At 39.0% G+C, this 12,794-nt stretch overlaps 1 protein-coding gene across 5 annotated transcripts in view; it reads right to left on the bottom strand.

Moving 5' to 3' along the window:
• Positions 1 to 1,168: 1,168 nt before the first annotated feature.
• The window catches only part of lmln (leishmanolysin-like (metallopeptidase M8 family)), a 40,576-nt gene continuing 28,950 nt past the window's right edge, over positions 1,169 to 12,794 (bottom strand). For 3 of the 5 annotated variants that reach the window (XM_042425998.1, XM_042425999.1, XM_042426001.1), the window contains 3 exons: positions 12,316 to 12,526; positions 8,741 to 8,970; positions 1,169 to 8,643 (listed from right to left, as the gene is read on the bottom strand). In XM_042425998.1, coding sequence (XP_042281932.1) covers positions 8,786 to 8,970; positions 12,316 to 12,526 — 396 coding nt within the window. In that variant the 3' untranslated portion in view covers positions 1,169 to 8,643; positions 8,741 to 8,785. Of the gene's footprint in view, positions 8,644 to 8,740; positions 10,087 to 12,315; positions 12,527 to 12,794 lie in introns of those variants that run through there. The other 2 variants (XR_006098744.1, XM_042426000.1) reach the window with 2 other exon arrangements.

Genomic DNA, 12,794 nt, shown 5'->3' with positions numbered 1-12,794 from the left:
CTGGGGAAATTGAGCCGAGATGTGTTATCTTTGACTTTCCACAGATTAACCTCATTTCACCACCTCCACCCAACATTCTACAATCACATGCCCCAATGTTGTATTGTATTGATAATGTACAATCTGGTTCTTTAAATGTCTTACCTTTTAAAAGTGCATCACAAACGATCTATTCTGCTACAACTCTACAATGATGCTAGTATTTGCTGCTAACTTCTGGAAACTATTCAAGGAACCTATAAAGGAAGGAAGGGTCATTACATCATACCAATGCTCTATGGTGCCAGACTTTGGTGCCAGTTGTATTGAATCCTATGGGAGATGCATGGAGAAGCACACTAAAACCAAACATATCTACATCGTATGACCTTTGATGAAGAAATGCCTCTACCAAGAAGAAGAACACAATTCAGAGAATACTGACTGATCTTCCTTTTATTATACATTATATTATATACAGGTGTAACATTAGTCTTCTCATAACATGCCATTGTAGGCCACTCTTTCTATGCTGTTTTAAGTGCCTCTGGAGCGCCTTTGAAGACCAACAGAAAATAAATGAATGCACACTGAAAAATCAGTCAGTATTCTCTAGTCTGAAGTATGTTCTTGGTGTTCTTGGTAGAGGCATTTCTTCATCAAAGGTCATACGATGTAGATATGTTTGGTTTTAGTGTGCTTCTCCATGCATCTCCCATAGGATTCAATACAATTGGCACCAAAGTCTGGCACCACAGAATGTTGGTATGATGTAATGACCCTTCCTTCTTTTATAGGTTCCTTGAAATTATTGAGAGGCTTCACCATCCGCCATTGCTGTAAAAATGGTCCATTGGAAGGCTCTGTGTAGAACCTTACAGAACCAAGCCAAAGAATTCTTCTTGTTTTCATATTTTAGAGACATTAATTAATAAATGTAAAGTCAAATCTACACAAAATGTTATCTTAGAGAATAGTGTCATGTTAACTTTAGGCTGTAATATATACATTTTTGTGGAAAATATTCAAATGTATCAATCAATTTAAAGTCTAAAAGAATAAGTTTAGCTTTTAACTTGTAGAAATACTCAAATACAACTATTTTGGTTTATTATATTAAATTAATGCAATATTGGATTTTTTAAATACATTTCTGACGTGTAGTTTTAAACAAGACAAAACATGTCTCTGGTATATAGACAGAATTTATTTTGATAGACAAATGTCTCAGAGTTGTCTTGATTTTGTCTCAAAAAGCAGCCCTTTTTTCAAAAAAAAAAAAATGCATACATAAAGACAACAATGCAAAGTGTTTCATTGAAGGGATTGGCTGTGTTCTTAAACAGCCTCAGCACTGCAAAACAGAAACAGGAATCCCTTGAATATTTGTCCAAAGAAATATCTCAAGTGTGCATGAACAGAATTCCACCAATGCTGACTTTTCAGATTTTATTTCAAACAAAATGCTCCAATCAGATTTCCTTAATTCAGCGCAACTTCAGTCATCATATTAAACACGTAAATAACAAAAAATCTAATGAAAACAGAATCTCCTACAGTAGTCAGTTATAGATGAAATTACCCTTTAAAATCAAAAACTGCAGTGAGGTGAAACCACTTGTTTCCTGCCTCAGTATGCTGCACATGACTAACAGTAGTGACACAAAGCTCTACAGTACATGAAAGATAACAGTGGTGTAATACAAATGAACCAGCAGGGAATTTTGTTCGATGCTCAACAGACAGGAGGGCAGGTAGCTTCTGACTTCCTGTTGACACTTCAGCACAATCACATTACTGCCAAACATACGACTTTAAACAAAAACATCTTAAAGAACATGGACAGACCTGAAGCAAAACTGCATTTGTGGGTTTCAATAAATAAATTAAAAAACAAACAAACAAACAAAAACTCCTCCAGCATTCAGTTGTTTACTGTATTCTTTTCATTTCAATGCCGCCAAACAGAAATGTCCTTTAACATTAAGGCCAGTTCTTTTGGGTTAGTGCATACACTGAGCAGCAGCGTTTCATCTTAGAATATAACAATCAAGCTGCAGTGAATTAATAAGCAACACTACTGGTACAAAGAGTTTCATTCCAAAACCAAAGGACAGCAGATGGCACATGTGATGCAACCATGAGCCAAATATGTGGAGAATTTATAAGTGACTGGGTAAAGAATAAAGCTAAATCAACTCATTTACTCCGTCTGGTCTCATGACCAAAGTATGAAATCATTTGTTACTTCTATTTTGTCTGAATCTTTTTTCTCAATGCGTAAAAACACAACATCTTTTACTTCAGTAAAAGTAGTAATACCGCATTGTAAAAATAATCCAGTACAAAGAACAGTCCTGCACTGAAAATATGGTAGGGTATGTGAGTATTGTGCAAAAGTATCAAAAGTACAGGTACTCAATGCTGGAAAATGGCCCCTGTTAGAGTCATACTGTTACATATTGCTGATGCATTAATATGTATGTAGCATTTTATTGTAGTGGCTGCTCGTGGTAGAGCTAATTTTATCTACTGTTGGGTTGTTCACAGCACCTATGAAAAGTATTCACTCCCCTTAGGAGTCTTCAGTCTTTCCCTGTGATACGTATTGTAGAAATGTTGATATGCTACGTATTAAACATATTGTAATGTAGAGATTCAACGTATCCGTGGTTTGCAGAAATGTACAATGCCAACATTTTGTTCTGGCAACTGAGCTGCAAATCAAGAATAAATGTTGGAAGTCCTGTCAGTGGCCTCTAGAGGCTACACGCCACACAGTAAAGTACAGGTACAGTACGGCTACTACTTCTGTGTGTCTGGTGCACTCAGGGTGTGCTACACAGTCAAATGACATGATACAAGTTTGTTTAATCACTGAATATGGGACTATTCCAATAACATGGTATTCACACTCTTCTTCACTGTGACAGAGAGTGGGCATTGTGCGAGCAGAGGAAATGGCTGTTATTTCGATATTTCTTGCAAGTAAAAAATAAAAGTGTTGGTCTGACGGTGCCACTACAGGGAAGGTGAGAGAATAACCAAAAATATTTTGATAAATCCTCTGGGAATCATGAATAGTATCAGAAAATCTCATGGAAATCTGGCCAAAGGCTTTTCAATTTCACTGTTATAGCCAAAGTGTTGATCAGAAGGAAATTTTGACCTGATGGTGGAGTTATCAGGTGACACTGCCCCTCAAGAACAGTCAGGGAGAGAGTCACCAAATCATTAAACATCCTTCTCTTAAAGCCATATACTGGATATTCATACAGCCTTCTCCTGTTCAGAAGCTCTCAGATGTACAGAATGACCAATTTCAACATAAAAATGAGAATAGAGCATTTTGGAATGAAACCTTTTGATAAAAGCTGCAGTACAGCCACAAAACACCTGGGACTGTAGAAGAACATGATATTCCAGCAAAGAAGTTGAATTGTGTGTGAAAAATAATCTCAACTCAAGGTCCTCTTGTATTTCAAATTATTTTGTCACACAAACGTGATTTGTTTTTTTATGTTATGTTGAGATGAAAAAAAAAGAGATGAACAACAACTGCCTGCCATCACACTGTAAACTGCTGTAACAGTTTCTCTTTGTGCAGTTGCAGAAAAACATTTTTACCTGGAAACGTATCAGCACTTCAATCATCTGTCCACCCTGTTATTACAAAAAAGACACAGAAAACTCACAATTTTTCCATTACACTCTGTATGGTAAGTTATTAAAATGACAATTGCTGTTTCAGACAAAAAAATTCTCATTTGGTGACTGAAGTAATGAAGAAGACATAAAAGAGTTCAATTGAACCTCTGACAGCATGAAACATAACCATAGCTCATCCATAAAGCAGTGCACTGTAAAAACTGCAGGGAAAAAACAAAGTTAGTGCTCATGTCTTTGTGGGAATTAAACATTTCCTAAAGTATAGACAAACAACATTAATCGTAAATACACCCAAAAATTATTTAAATGATATATTTACACTCTGTTTAAATAAGCCTTTTTGATATTAAGCACCATTGGATTCCTGCTGGTTCTGTCCTTCAGTATACCTTCCTCCAAATCACTGCAGCACCAACATTATGTTTGACAGTTTGAAAACTCGTGGGTAAAGTTCCCACTGGTTTCCAGTGCAAGTAATGCATATAGGAAAAGCAGCCAAACTACAGCGTCCATCACTACGACAAAGATTTAGCCAATCCCATGATCCTGTAGGAGGATGTTGACCTCAAGTGGTGTCTAGACAGCAAACATTGTACTTTTGGTTTTATGCTCAAGTTTTCAGATATCTGCTGTTGCAACTTCTGCCACAAACTCTGTACAATGTAGATACATGGAATTTAGTCTGTGGTGCTCAAAGCATTTAAAAATAACTTTTAAAAAAGTTGACTGTAACTTGGCTTTTCAAGAAATAATGTCCTTGTTACTTGCCACAGATTACAAGTCTCAGTAGCTGAGGTCTCAAAACCTTGTAGTCCTCATACAGGACTGTCATACTACACACCCCAGCCCAGTCTGTATGGCTATCTCATAGAGCCCAGACACTGCAATTGTTCATGCACTCCTAAATTTTGTTACTGGAAGTGGAAGTGCATTCAGAGCTGCTATGGAGGATTTATCCATGAGACTACCTCTGTAAGGTATTTATATAACAGTGAGTAGGATCCAAACAATTGATGTGGATGGATTATGTATTTACACTGCATTGTCATAAGCCCACATTCTCATAGCATTGTTCTGTTCATGAAATAAAAAATATGTAGGGAAATACTTCATCTTAGTTTTGTGTGTTGATCAGAGTTGTGATTAAAGGGTTGTGTGGGCTGCGGGACATTTTCAGATTTCAAATTGGGCTGCATCATTCTTAAGTTTGTGGCTGCTCTACACTGTTGAGTCCTGTCTGTCCTGCTGTTATTTCAGACATGTCTGAACTAACCACTAACAGGCTTGCTTTTTGTGGGCTGTGATGTTTAACCCATTAAGTGAAGTGGAGTGAGTGGAGTGAAACACACAACAGGCTGTACTGTAAGGTTATGTTTCAAGGCTGGATTTCTTCTTATTAGTGTAGTTACAAATGTAAATGAGATTCTGACATTCTGGTTTCACTTGAGCTTTCTATACTCCAACAGAGGATGTGAAATACAATTGTATGATAACACACAGCTAATAGGCTATGACAGCTTCCTCCATTTTGAACTCTCTGGCACTCTGTTCCCTCACAGGTCAGCACTGTCGTGATGGTCTGCTGCTGGTCAATCGTGCAAATATGTGCAGATTTACTTCTCTGTGAGCGAATCTACTGAACAGTTCAATTCCAATGGACTTAATTGAATTTGCTGAAAGATTTTACTGTGTAATACGCTGGTGTGACCAGGCCTTTAATCAGTAAGGAGTACAGAGTGGCAGCACTGACCGAGACAGAAATCCTGACCGAGATTTAATCCTATTTCTCATATTTTAACGTATAACGTAATTTTCCACCTAATAAGTCACTAAGAACATTACCTATCGTACATATTTTCAAAATTCTCCTTGTAACTAACTTTATGAATGCTCTCAGTGACTTAAATGTCAGGGTTTTGTGAGATGGCTATTACTAAAAACCAAAAACTATCCTCATGACTGTATACCACAAAGGGAAACAGGTGAAAATTAACGCTGACATCTAAATCTTCAATACTGCTGCAGTACCACAGCAAATAATTCTAAAACAACACTAAACATGACATCCCCCAGGAAGGAGGATGCTCCAGTATGGGCTCAGCACCGACTTCCTGTTGGGTCAATGAGAGCTATAAATAATCTTAATTTGGCGGGCGGGGGCATAACGGCTACATTATCATCTTCGTCAAACTATGGCTTGTTCAGGTTTTCATTGGTGGATAGCAGGAAAACCTAACAGCTTGTAATGATTGACAGCAAGCAGGCGTTCCCTCACATGTGTACATGGCTTTTTCTTCCTCGTCTGAACAATCTGTCAGTCCATCTAGAAAAGAGCAGTAAGTGTTCTGATAATGTCATAACATTGTCAGTACATTAATCCTAGTGCAGACTGTGCAACCTTTGCCATGATTTGAGTGTCCCAATCTGTGCTTGTGCCCGTCATGACACATCATCTACTTTCAGCAGTTCCTAAATGTGTCTTGGTGTTGCTGTTAGCTGTCCCAGATACTACTACAGTTTGATTTCATAGTTGCCAGAAATAAGATGTGCTTGTTCTTAGTCTGGGTGCTTTCCATTCAGAAAATTCTGCTTCTTACCATCCTCACTCCTCCATCCTCCTGCCCATGACCCAGAAATCCATTGAATTCCGTTGCCAGTAGGAATGTTCTAATCCCTCATGTGTCTTGGAGGAGACAATGAGTGAGGAACCACAGGGAAATTTTATGTGGACATTTTTTAATGGCAACACCTGTAAACATAAATCTGTTTAGTGATTGGTCAGCTGATCAGATGGGACAGTGAAAGGAGCACCAGGCCACTGTTGAAGCAGATTTACTGTAATGTTACTGCAATACAACAGGTTAGGGAAACTACCCATGGGAAAAGAAATGACAATACCCACTGTGGCTCTATTGTTTATCATGTTTCATGTTCATAAGATAAAACAAATTATTGAATGTGTGTTCAATCTGAAGTACATGAAGGAGTATTAGGGACACTGTTGGGAAAATAATAATAATATTTTTTGAGAAAAATAATATTACAGGAATAAAGTTGCAATTTTAAGGAGTTATAGTTAGGGGTTAATTGTAATATTTCAAGAATAAAGCTGAAAATTTAAGTGCAAAAAGTCACATTTCCAGAAAAAAGTATAATTTTAGTATAATATTCTGTGGTAGTAAACAATTAAGAGCAGTCTGAGTGAGTGATGACCTAAATTTATAGGTTTCACCAATAACCTCATCTTGTTATGAGAGAAAGCCAGTTCCATAATGTATGAGTGAATACGTGGATGTGTTTTGAAGTAGTAGCAGCTGGAGTCCAGCTGAGCCCAGAGTGAAGTCATGGCATCAGGAAGTGAGTGCAGCTGAGTGAGCTTTAGGCAAATGATGTGAAAGGCAGCAGAATCTACACTAACGTATTTATGCTGTGCATTATGTTCCTGCTCTGTGTTCTGCCGATCTGGTAGTATCAGACCGACACAGTGACACAACCATCTAAAAGACACTGTCTCTGAATGAGAACGTTTAGTTAAATGGCTGTGCGCTAATTTTTTATCAGAGGAGGGGAAGTCAGTAACAAGACATACATTTTCCAAACTAACCACTAGTCTTCATCTTTGAAACCTCTCCTCAAACAAACTGTTTGGAAACACTTCTGATAAAACACAAATCTCATCTTTGTGCAGCTGATTGTCCATACAAGTTAACATCACCACCTCCAATATCCTTGCTTTCCAATGGTAAGCATCCTTGCAATATGGAGACAAACAGAGCAAGGTGCCTAAGCCAGAGGGAACCAGAGCAGACACAGCGACACAGCTCAGAGGAGAGTGACATTGCAGTCCAAACACACCTTTACACAAGTTTAAATAACTGCAGGCTACATGAGCCTGTGGGCTGTCAGCAAAAATTAAAACATGCTCATGTAATCCAATCAACCTATGACATTTGACACTTTACAATCAGAGCAACCTATTCTACTATGACTTTTTTCTCAAAATATTGACGAATTTCTCATAATATTATGACTTAATTCTGGAAATCAGTGGCCTTTATTCTTCGTTGTAGAATTATGAATCATGAAAGCATTACTTTTTCTTCATCAGGCATACAGGAAAATATTTAAAAGGCCTGTCTACATATTTCTCCAATACAGCCACACAGTTTTGGTTATTAGGCTATTAATAATACCCAGAATGAGCCTGAAAAGTATCAGACTCAAAACGGTGCTGCAGTGAGCAAGGATGTCCCGTTTCGTGAATAACACTCCTTACATCCTCAGTGGGAGCGGCTAAGACGCGAGGGAGGCAGGTGAGGAAGCATGTTAGGCCAAATGGAAAGCACCCAATGACTTCTTGCTAGATTTAGTTAAAGATCGCGATCATTCAAAGCAGTCATAATCAGTACACCTCACCCAAGATCAGCTGTTTAGTTTGTGCACCCCCATGTCAACATGACACCAGTAACTAGCAATTCTTATGGTCTGCAATAAAGGTAAGTGACATATACAGGGATTAGACACAATAGAGATGTTTGATGCAATACATCCTCACACTACAGCCCAGCAATGAATCCTACCTCTGCAAAGCCTGTAACATTAACTAAGTGAATTGATTCAACCCTGCAGCCATGTCATACTGGACTGAATTATACTGGAAGGTGTTCCAAATGTTTTATCAATGCAATCCAATACAACACCACCACACCATGAACCACAAACTGTAGCCTCCAGGATGAGCATAAAGCTGAAGCAAATGCTCTCTAACACAGTGTAACTTTGACGAAGATAGGATTCCAAGCAGGCCTCTTTTACTGGATTCATAGCTGTAGCTTACTATATGTTGTGACCATCCTTTGAATGTACATACATTTATTTAAAAACAAGAGCTTTTTTGGTATAATTGTAGCCTATGTTAATGCAGAATTGAAACTCATGTGACCTGTCAGCAGGAGACCGGGACACTGATTCCACCACTTTCATCCCTGCCTGCCTCTAAAAACAGGAAATGCAGCTCAAGTAAGTGTCATGTTTATATTTCACATTAGAGGGTAAAAAGGTCTTTTAAACTTTTAAAAATGTAAACAGTTACCTCCTGCTGCCACCGGGGGTCACCAAACTGCAGAGAAGACTTCTTTCAGCCTTGAAGGTAGTTTGTAGTTTTACAGCCAGCCAGTTGTATATACATTTGTGACTTTCTAATATCTAAACTGTCATGAACAGTCCTATAATTCTTTGCATTCCCACCAGGCATTCCACTTCCTGTCCTGCTTTTGTGTCCCTCCTGGTTTTTTATCTGGGTTGATAGGAGATGGTGGGCAGCTGTAGTGTCAGAGAACAGGATGATCCACAGTCAGTTGCTCATCTTACATGTGATTTAGCAAGAAGAAATCTGTGATCAGCAATTCAGCTGAGAAGACTAATCTCCTTCTCCAGTCACTATAGCATAAAGGAAAAATGGAAATTGACGTATTAAGATGATCCCACGTTGAAGTAATTGATTTCTGTACAAGTTGGGAATTCTGGGAAGAAAACTGCTGCACCACAGGCCAGAAAGCACAGAAAGTGTACAGTCTGCTGTCTGTTAAACCAGGGGACTGATGTTCCAGATGATCTGTGGTTTGACCACATGCTCCATGTTGCACTGATTCACACCTGAATGAGGCTTCAGCAAAAAGATCCCTGACTGTGGTAAGAGAACATACAGTCATTTATGAAGAAACTGAATGAACTGAGGAATGGAGAAAAGAAGAATGGAAGAATGCAGGTCCTGAGGAAGGAGTGATGGAGGAAAAAATGGAAAGCAAAACTTACAGAGGACAGAGGGGGAAACAAAGGATGGAAGGAGGGGAAGAAAGGTCTGTGACCCAAATCCACACAGGGCTACAGATGAGTGTTTTCAACTTAGGTCAGTGAATTGTTGATTTTCGTTTTTACATATTGTCCAGCTACCATGGTGTGTGTGTGTGAGTGTGTGTGTATGTGTATGTGTGTGTGTGTGTGTGTGTGTGTGGTCTGTCATAGGCTACTTCTGGGGACAAATTTCAGACTAAGGACCAATTAATTGAGGATGGCTTGTCCAATTGGGGACAAAAGCCAAGCAGAAAATCACTAGGCACAAAGTGGTTATGGTTAGGGTAAGTCTTCAGGAAATGAATGTAAGTCTATGTAATGTCCCCAAAAGTGACCATGATCTGATATGTGTTTGTGTGTGTGTGTGTGTGCGCCTGGCAGGCAAATGTAAATTTTCATAGGCAGGATTTATTAGCTCTGTGTGTGTGTGTGTGTTTGTGTGTGTGTGTGTGTGTGTGTGTTTGTGTGTGTGTGTTTGTGTTTATCAGCTGCAGTGGCAGAGCAGCAGTCCAGCCACTAGGGGAAGCAGGTTGAGCAGTAGGAGCCACAGAGTGATAGCCAGACCTGGAGAACTGGAGCATGGGTCTGAAACAAACAAACAAACAAAACAACAAGTATTTTGCATGTATCTAAAGCCTGATATATCTTATTCTTCTGTGCCGTAGACTTCCGTTGTTGTCCAACAACTATTAAAAACACGTCAAGGAGTCACGCAGCTGCACTGGGTGACATGTTCATTCACCAGGAGGAGCTTTGTCACAGTAGTAAGTTTAGAAACGGCTCCAAAGACTAATAACAGAGTCTCCAGAAAGTAGTTTCAAGTAGAGGCAGGGACACACAGCTGTTGACCTGATTATGAATGTGATTTGGGCATGACAACAGATGGGACAGAGTTGGAGTGGGTGTGTGTCAGTCTGGGTCAGTTGATGTTGACAGCCAGCAGATAAAATCATTTAATGTGTGATATATAAAGATTCTAATCTTAAATCTTCAGATTAGGGCTGTCACGATATCAGATTTTCACAAAACGATTATCGTGGCCAAAAGAATTCACAATAACAATATTACCACGATATCTATAGAAAATTTAAAAAAATAAATAAATAAAATAAATAAATAATGCTATCAGTCAAATCACGCCGACATTACTTGCATGTCAACGTATGTCAAGGGAGACGTACCATAAATAAACAAGAGAGAGGAAATAGTGAGCAAAGAGGTTTGTGGTGTTGAGAGCACTGGACAACTGAAATGGAAAGGAAACTGTAAACGGAATTAAAGTCAACAGCAACAGCGAAGAGCTGCACAGCTGACCAGAACCTTCATTTCACTTCATTTAACAAAATTCACTCATCTCCAATTACAGTCCACATTACCCACGCTTTTCTCTCCTCTTTTTTAGCCTTTTCAGCAAAAACTGTAATATTAATATTAACCATGTATGTATTAGTACAAGCAGATGGTTACCTACATGTTTGTTTTGATACAAAAACATGCAATATTTGGCATCATTCTTGCAGGATTTGCTAGGTTGACTCACACCAGGACTCAAGTCATTACAGAGCAGTAGTTGTCTGTGTGATTACTCGGTCCTAAGGTTTGTGCTCCTTCCTGACTGTCAAAGACTAAAAAATCTGTGCCAGTTGGTGGAAACACTTTTTATGTGGTCTGTCCAGTCTTTGTGGTGTGTCCCCAGCTTAAGGAAGACATCACAAATTCTCTTTGTCTGTCTCTGTGGTATTTTGGTACCCAGCTTGGTGCACAGGTGAGAGGAGAGGCACAATAAGGTGGGAGGTTCATTCAAATAAAGCAGCACAAAGCGAGCTGCTGGTATTTTGGTGGAAACTGGGTCTTTGATGTTAAGTGGAGAATAGAAGTCTCAGAACCACGTCTGTTTCTGGGGCTGATGCTTAAAATATAAATAAAACATTTCAATGAAAAACTCTCCATTCAGTATATTAAATCAGCATGAAAATAATATTTAATGTGATTAAACTAGGAATGTCAGTACAGCATCCTGCATTAATTATATAAATGAATCTGAACAATTCTTACAGTATCTGTTGCACACAGCTGCTTCATACTGTCTGAAAAGTTTCAGCTCATGAAATCCCTGCAGCATCTGAAGGCAGCAGGACAGATATGTTGATAAATCTGCAGCCTCTGATTGGAGAAGTGCTGAGCTAGAGGGCAGTGCCATTATGTGCGGTTGTTCACCGTGTTTATTTTCGGGTGCTAGAACACAAATACCCGCACTTCTACACACCGACAGGTCGGTTATAACTCACTATTCTGCCTAATTCTGTGGGAGACATTAGGGTACAGAGCCTCATCAATCCTGTGCGCCACCAACTTTTTTTTTTTTTTCTTTTTAATCAAAAGTTGTTTCATGTTTTATTGCTGCTGCTGCATCATATGTGATGTGACCATTTACCACGTGAAAAACAGTAGAATGAGAACTAAATTGTTGTGATGCTGTACTGTGATTGGCTCAGCTGCTTCAAAGCTATGACACTAGTGAGAGTGTATTTATTAATCAGCATACCTGCTGACTAACTGTATGTTCACCTTAACCCAGCTCTTTTGCACTTTGTGCTAATGTCAATGTCAGTTATGGGGCTTTGGTCTTTATATAACTTGTAATTAAATTTGTTCACTTTGTCCTATTTTATTTGAAATAAATGTATGATTTTCTAGATTTGACTGCCTTGTTGATTGAGACAGAAATCCGGTTTCATTCACCTACCAACTAAAAGCTAAATGGCAAAGAGAAAAAAGCTGAACACATGTATAGAGAGGAGGGATGATACTGACCAATGGGGTTACTCCTGGAAGTGTTGATGGGCAGGAGCTGGTGGGGTAGAGGACAGTCATCACAGAAGTCGGTGCAGGCGGGGCAGATCAGGACACCGTTGTAAACCCAGTCATTGACTCGCACGCTCACACTCAGTAGCTGACCTTTACGGAAGCAGTGGAAGGAGCGATCCTGAACGTACACCATCAGGCCCTGAGCTGAGCAAGACACCTGTAGCACAGCACCAAAGTATGAAACAGCGGGGCCGCAGTCAGGACAACTGAGTGACATGTTTTTATTTCTCACAACCACCATTCAACTTTTCTTCTTGTGCTAGGGTGCTGTGTGTAGCTGCCATGTTTCCTTTGGAAAGAAGTAAGAAATTTGTTATTTAAAGCTTTAAAGGAATGTGTAGAGAAGAAAGAACTGACGTCAAGCATGAAACAAGGTTTAATCACCCTGATCCCTAAATCAGGTAAAGATAAAAGAATATTAGATA

The sequence above is a fragment of the Thunnus maccoyii genome, chromosome 11, assembly GCF_910596095.1.
Source record: "Thunnus maccoyii chromosome 11, fThuMac1.1, whole genome shotgun sequence".
NCBI lineage: Eukaryota > Metazoa > Chordata > Actinopteri > Scombriformes > Scombridae > Thunnus > Thunnus maccoyii.
The sequence above is the reverse complement of the archived record's forward strand: the minus strand, read 5'-3'. Positions and strand labels throughout refer to the sequence as shown.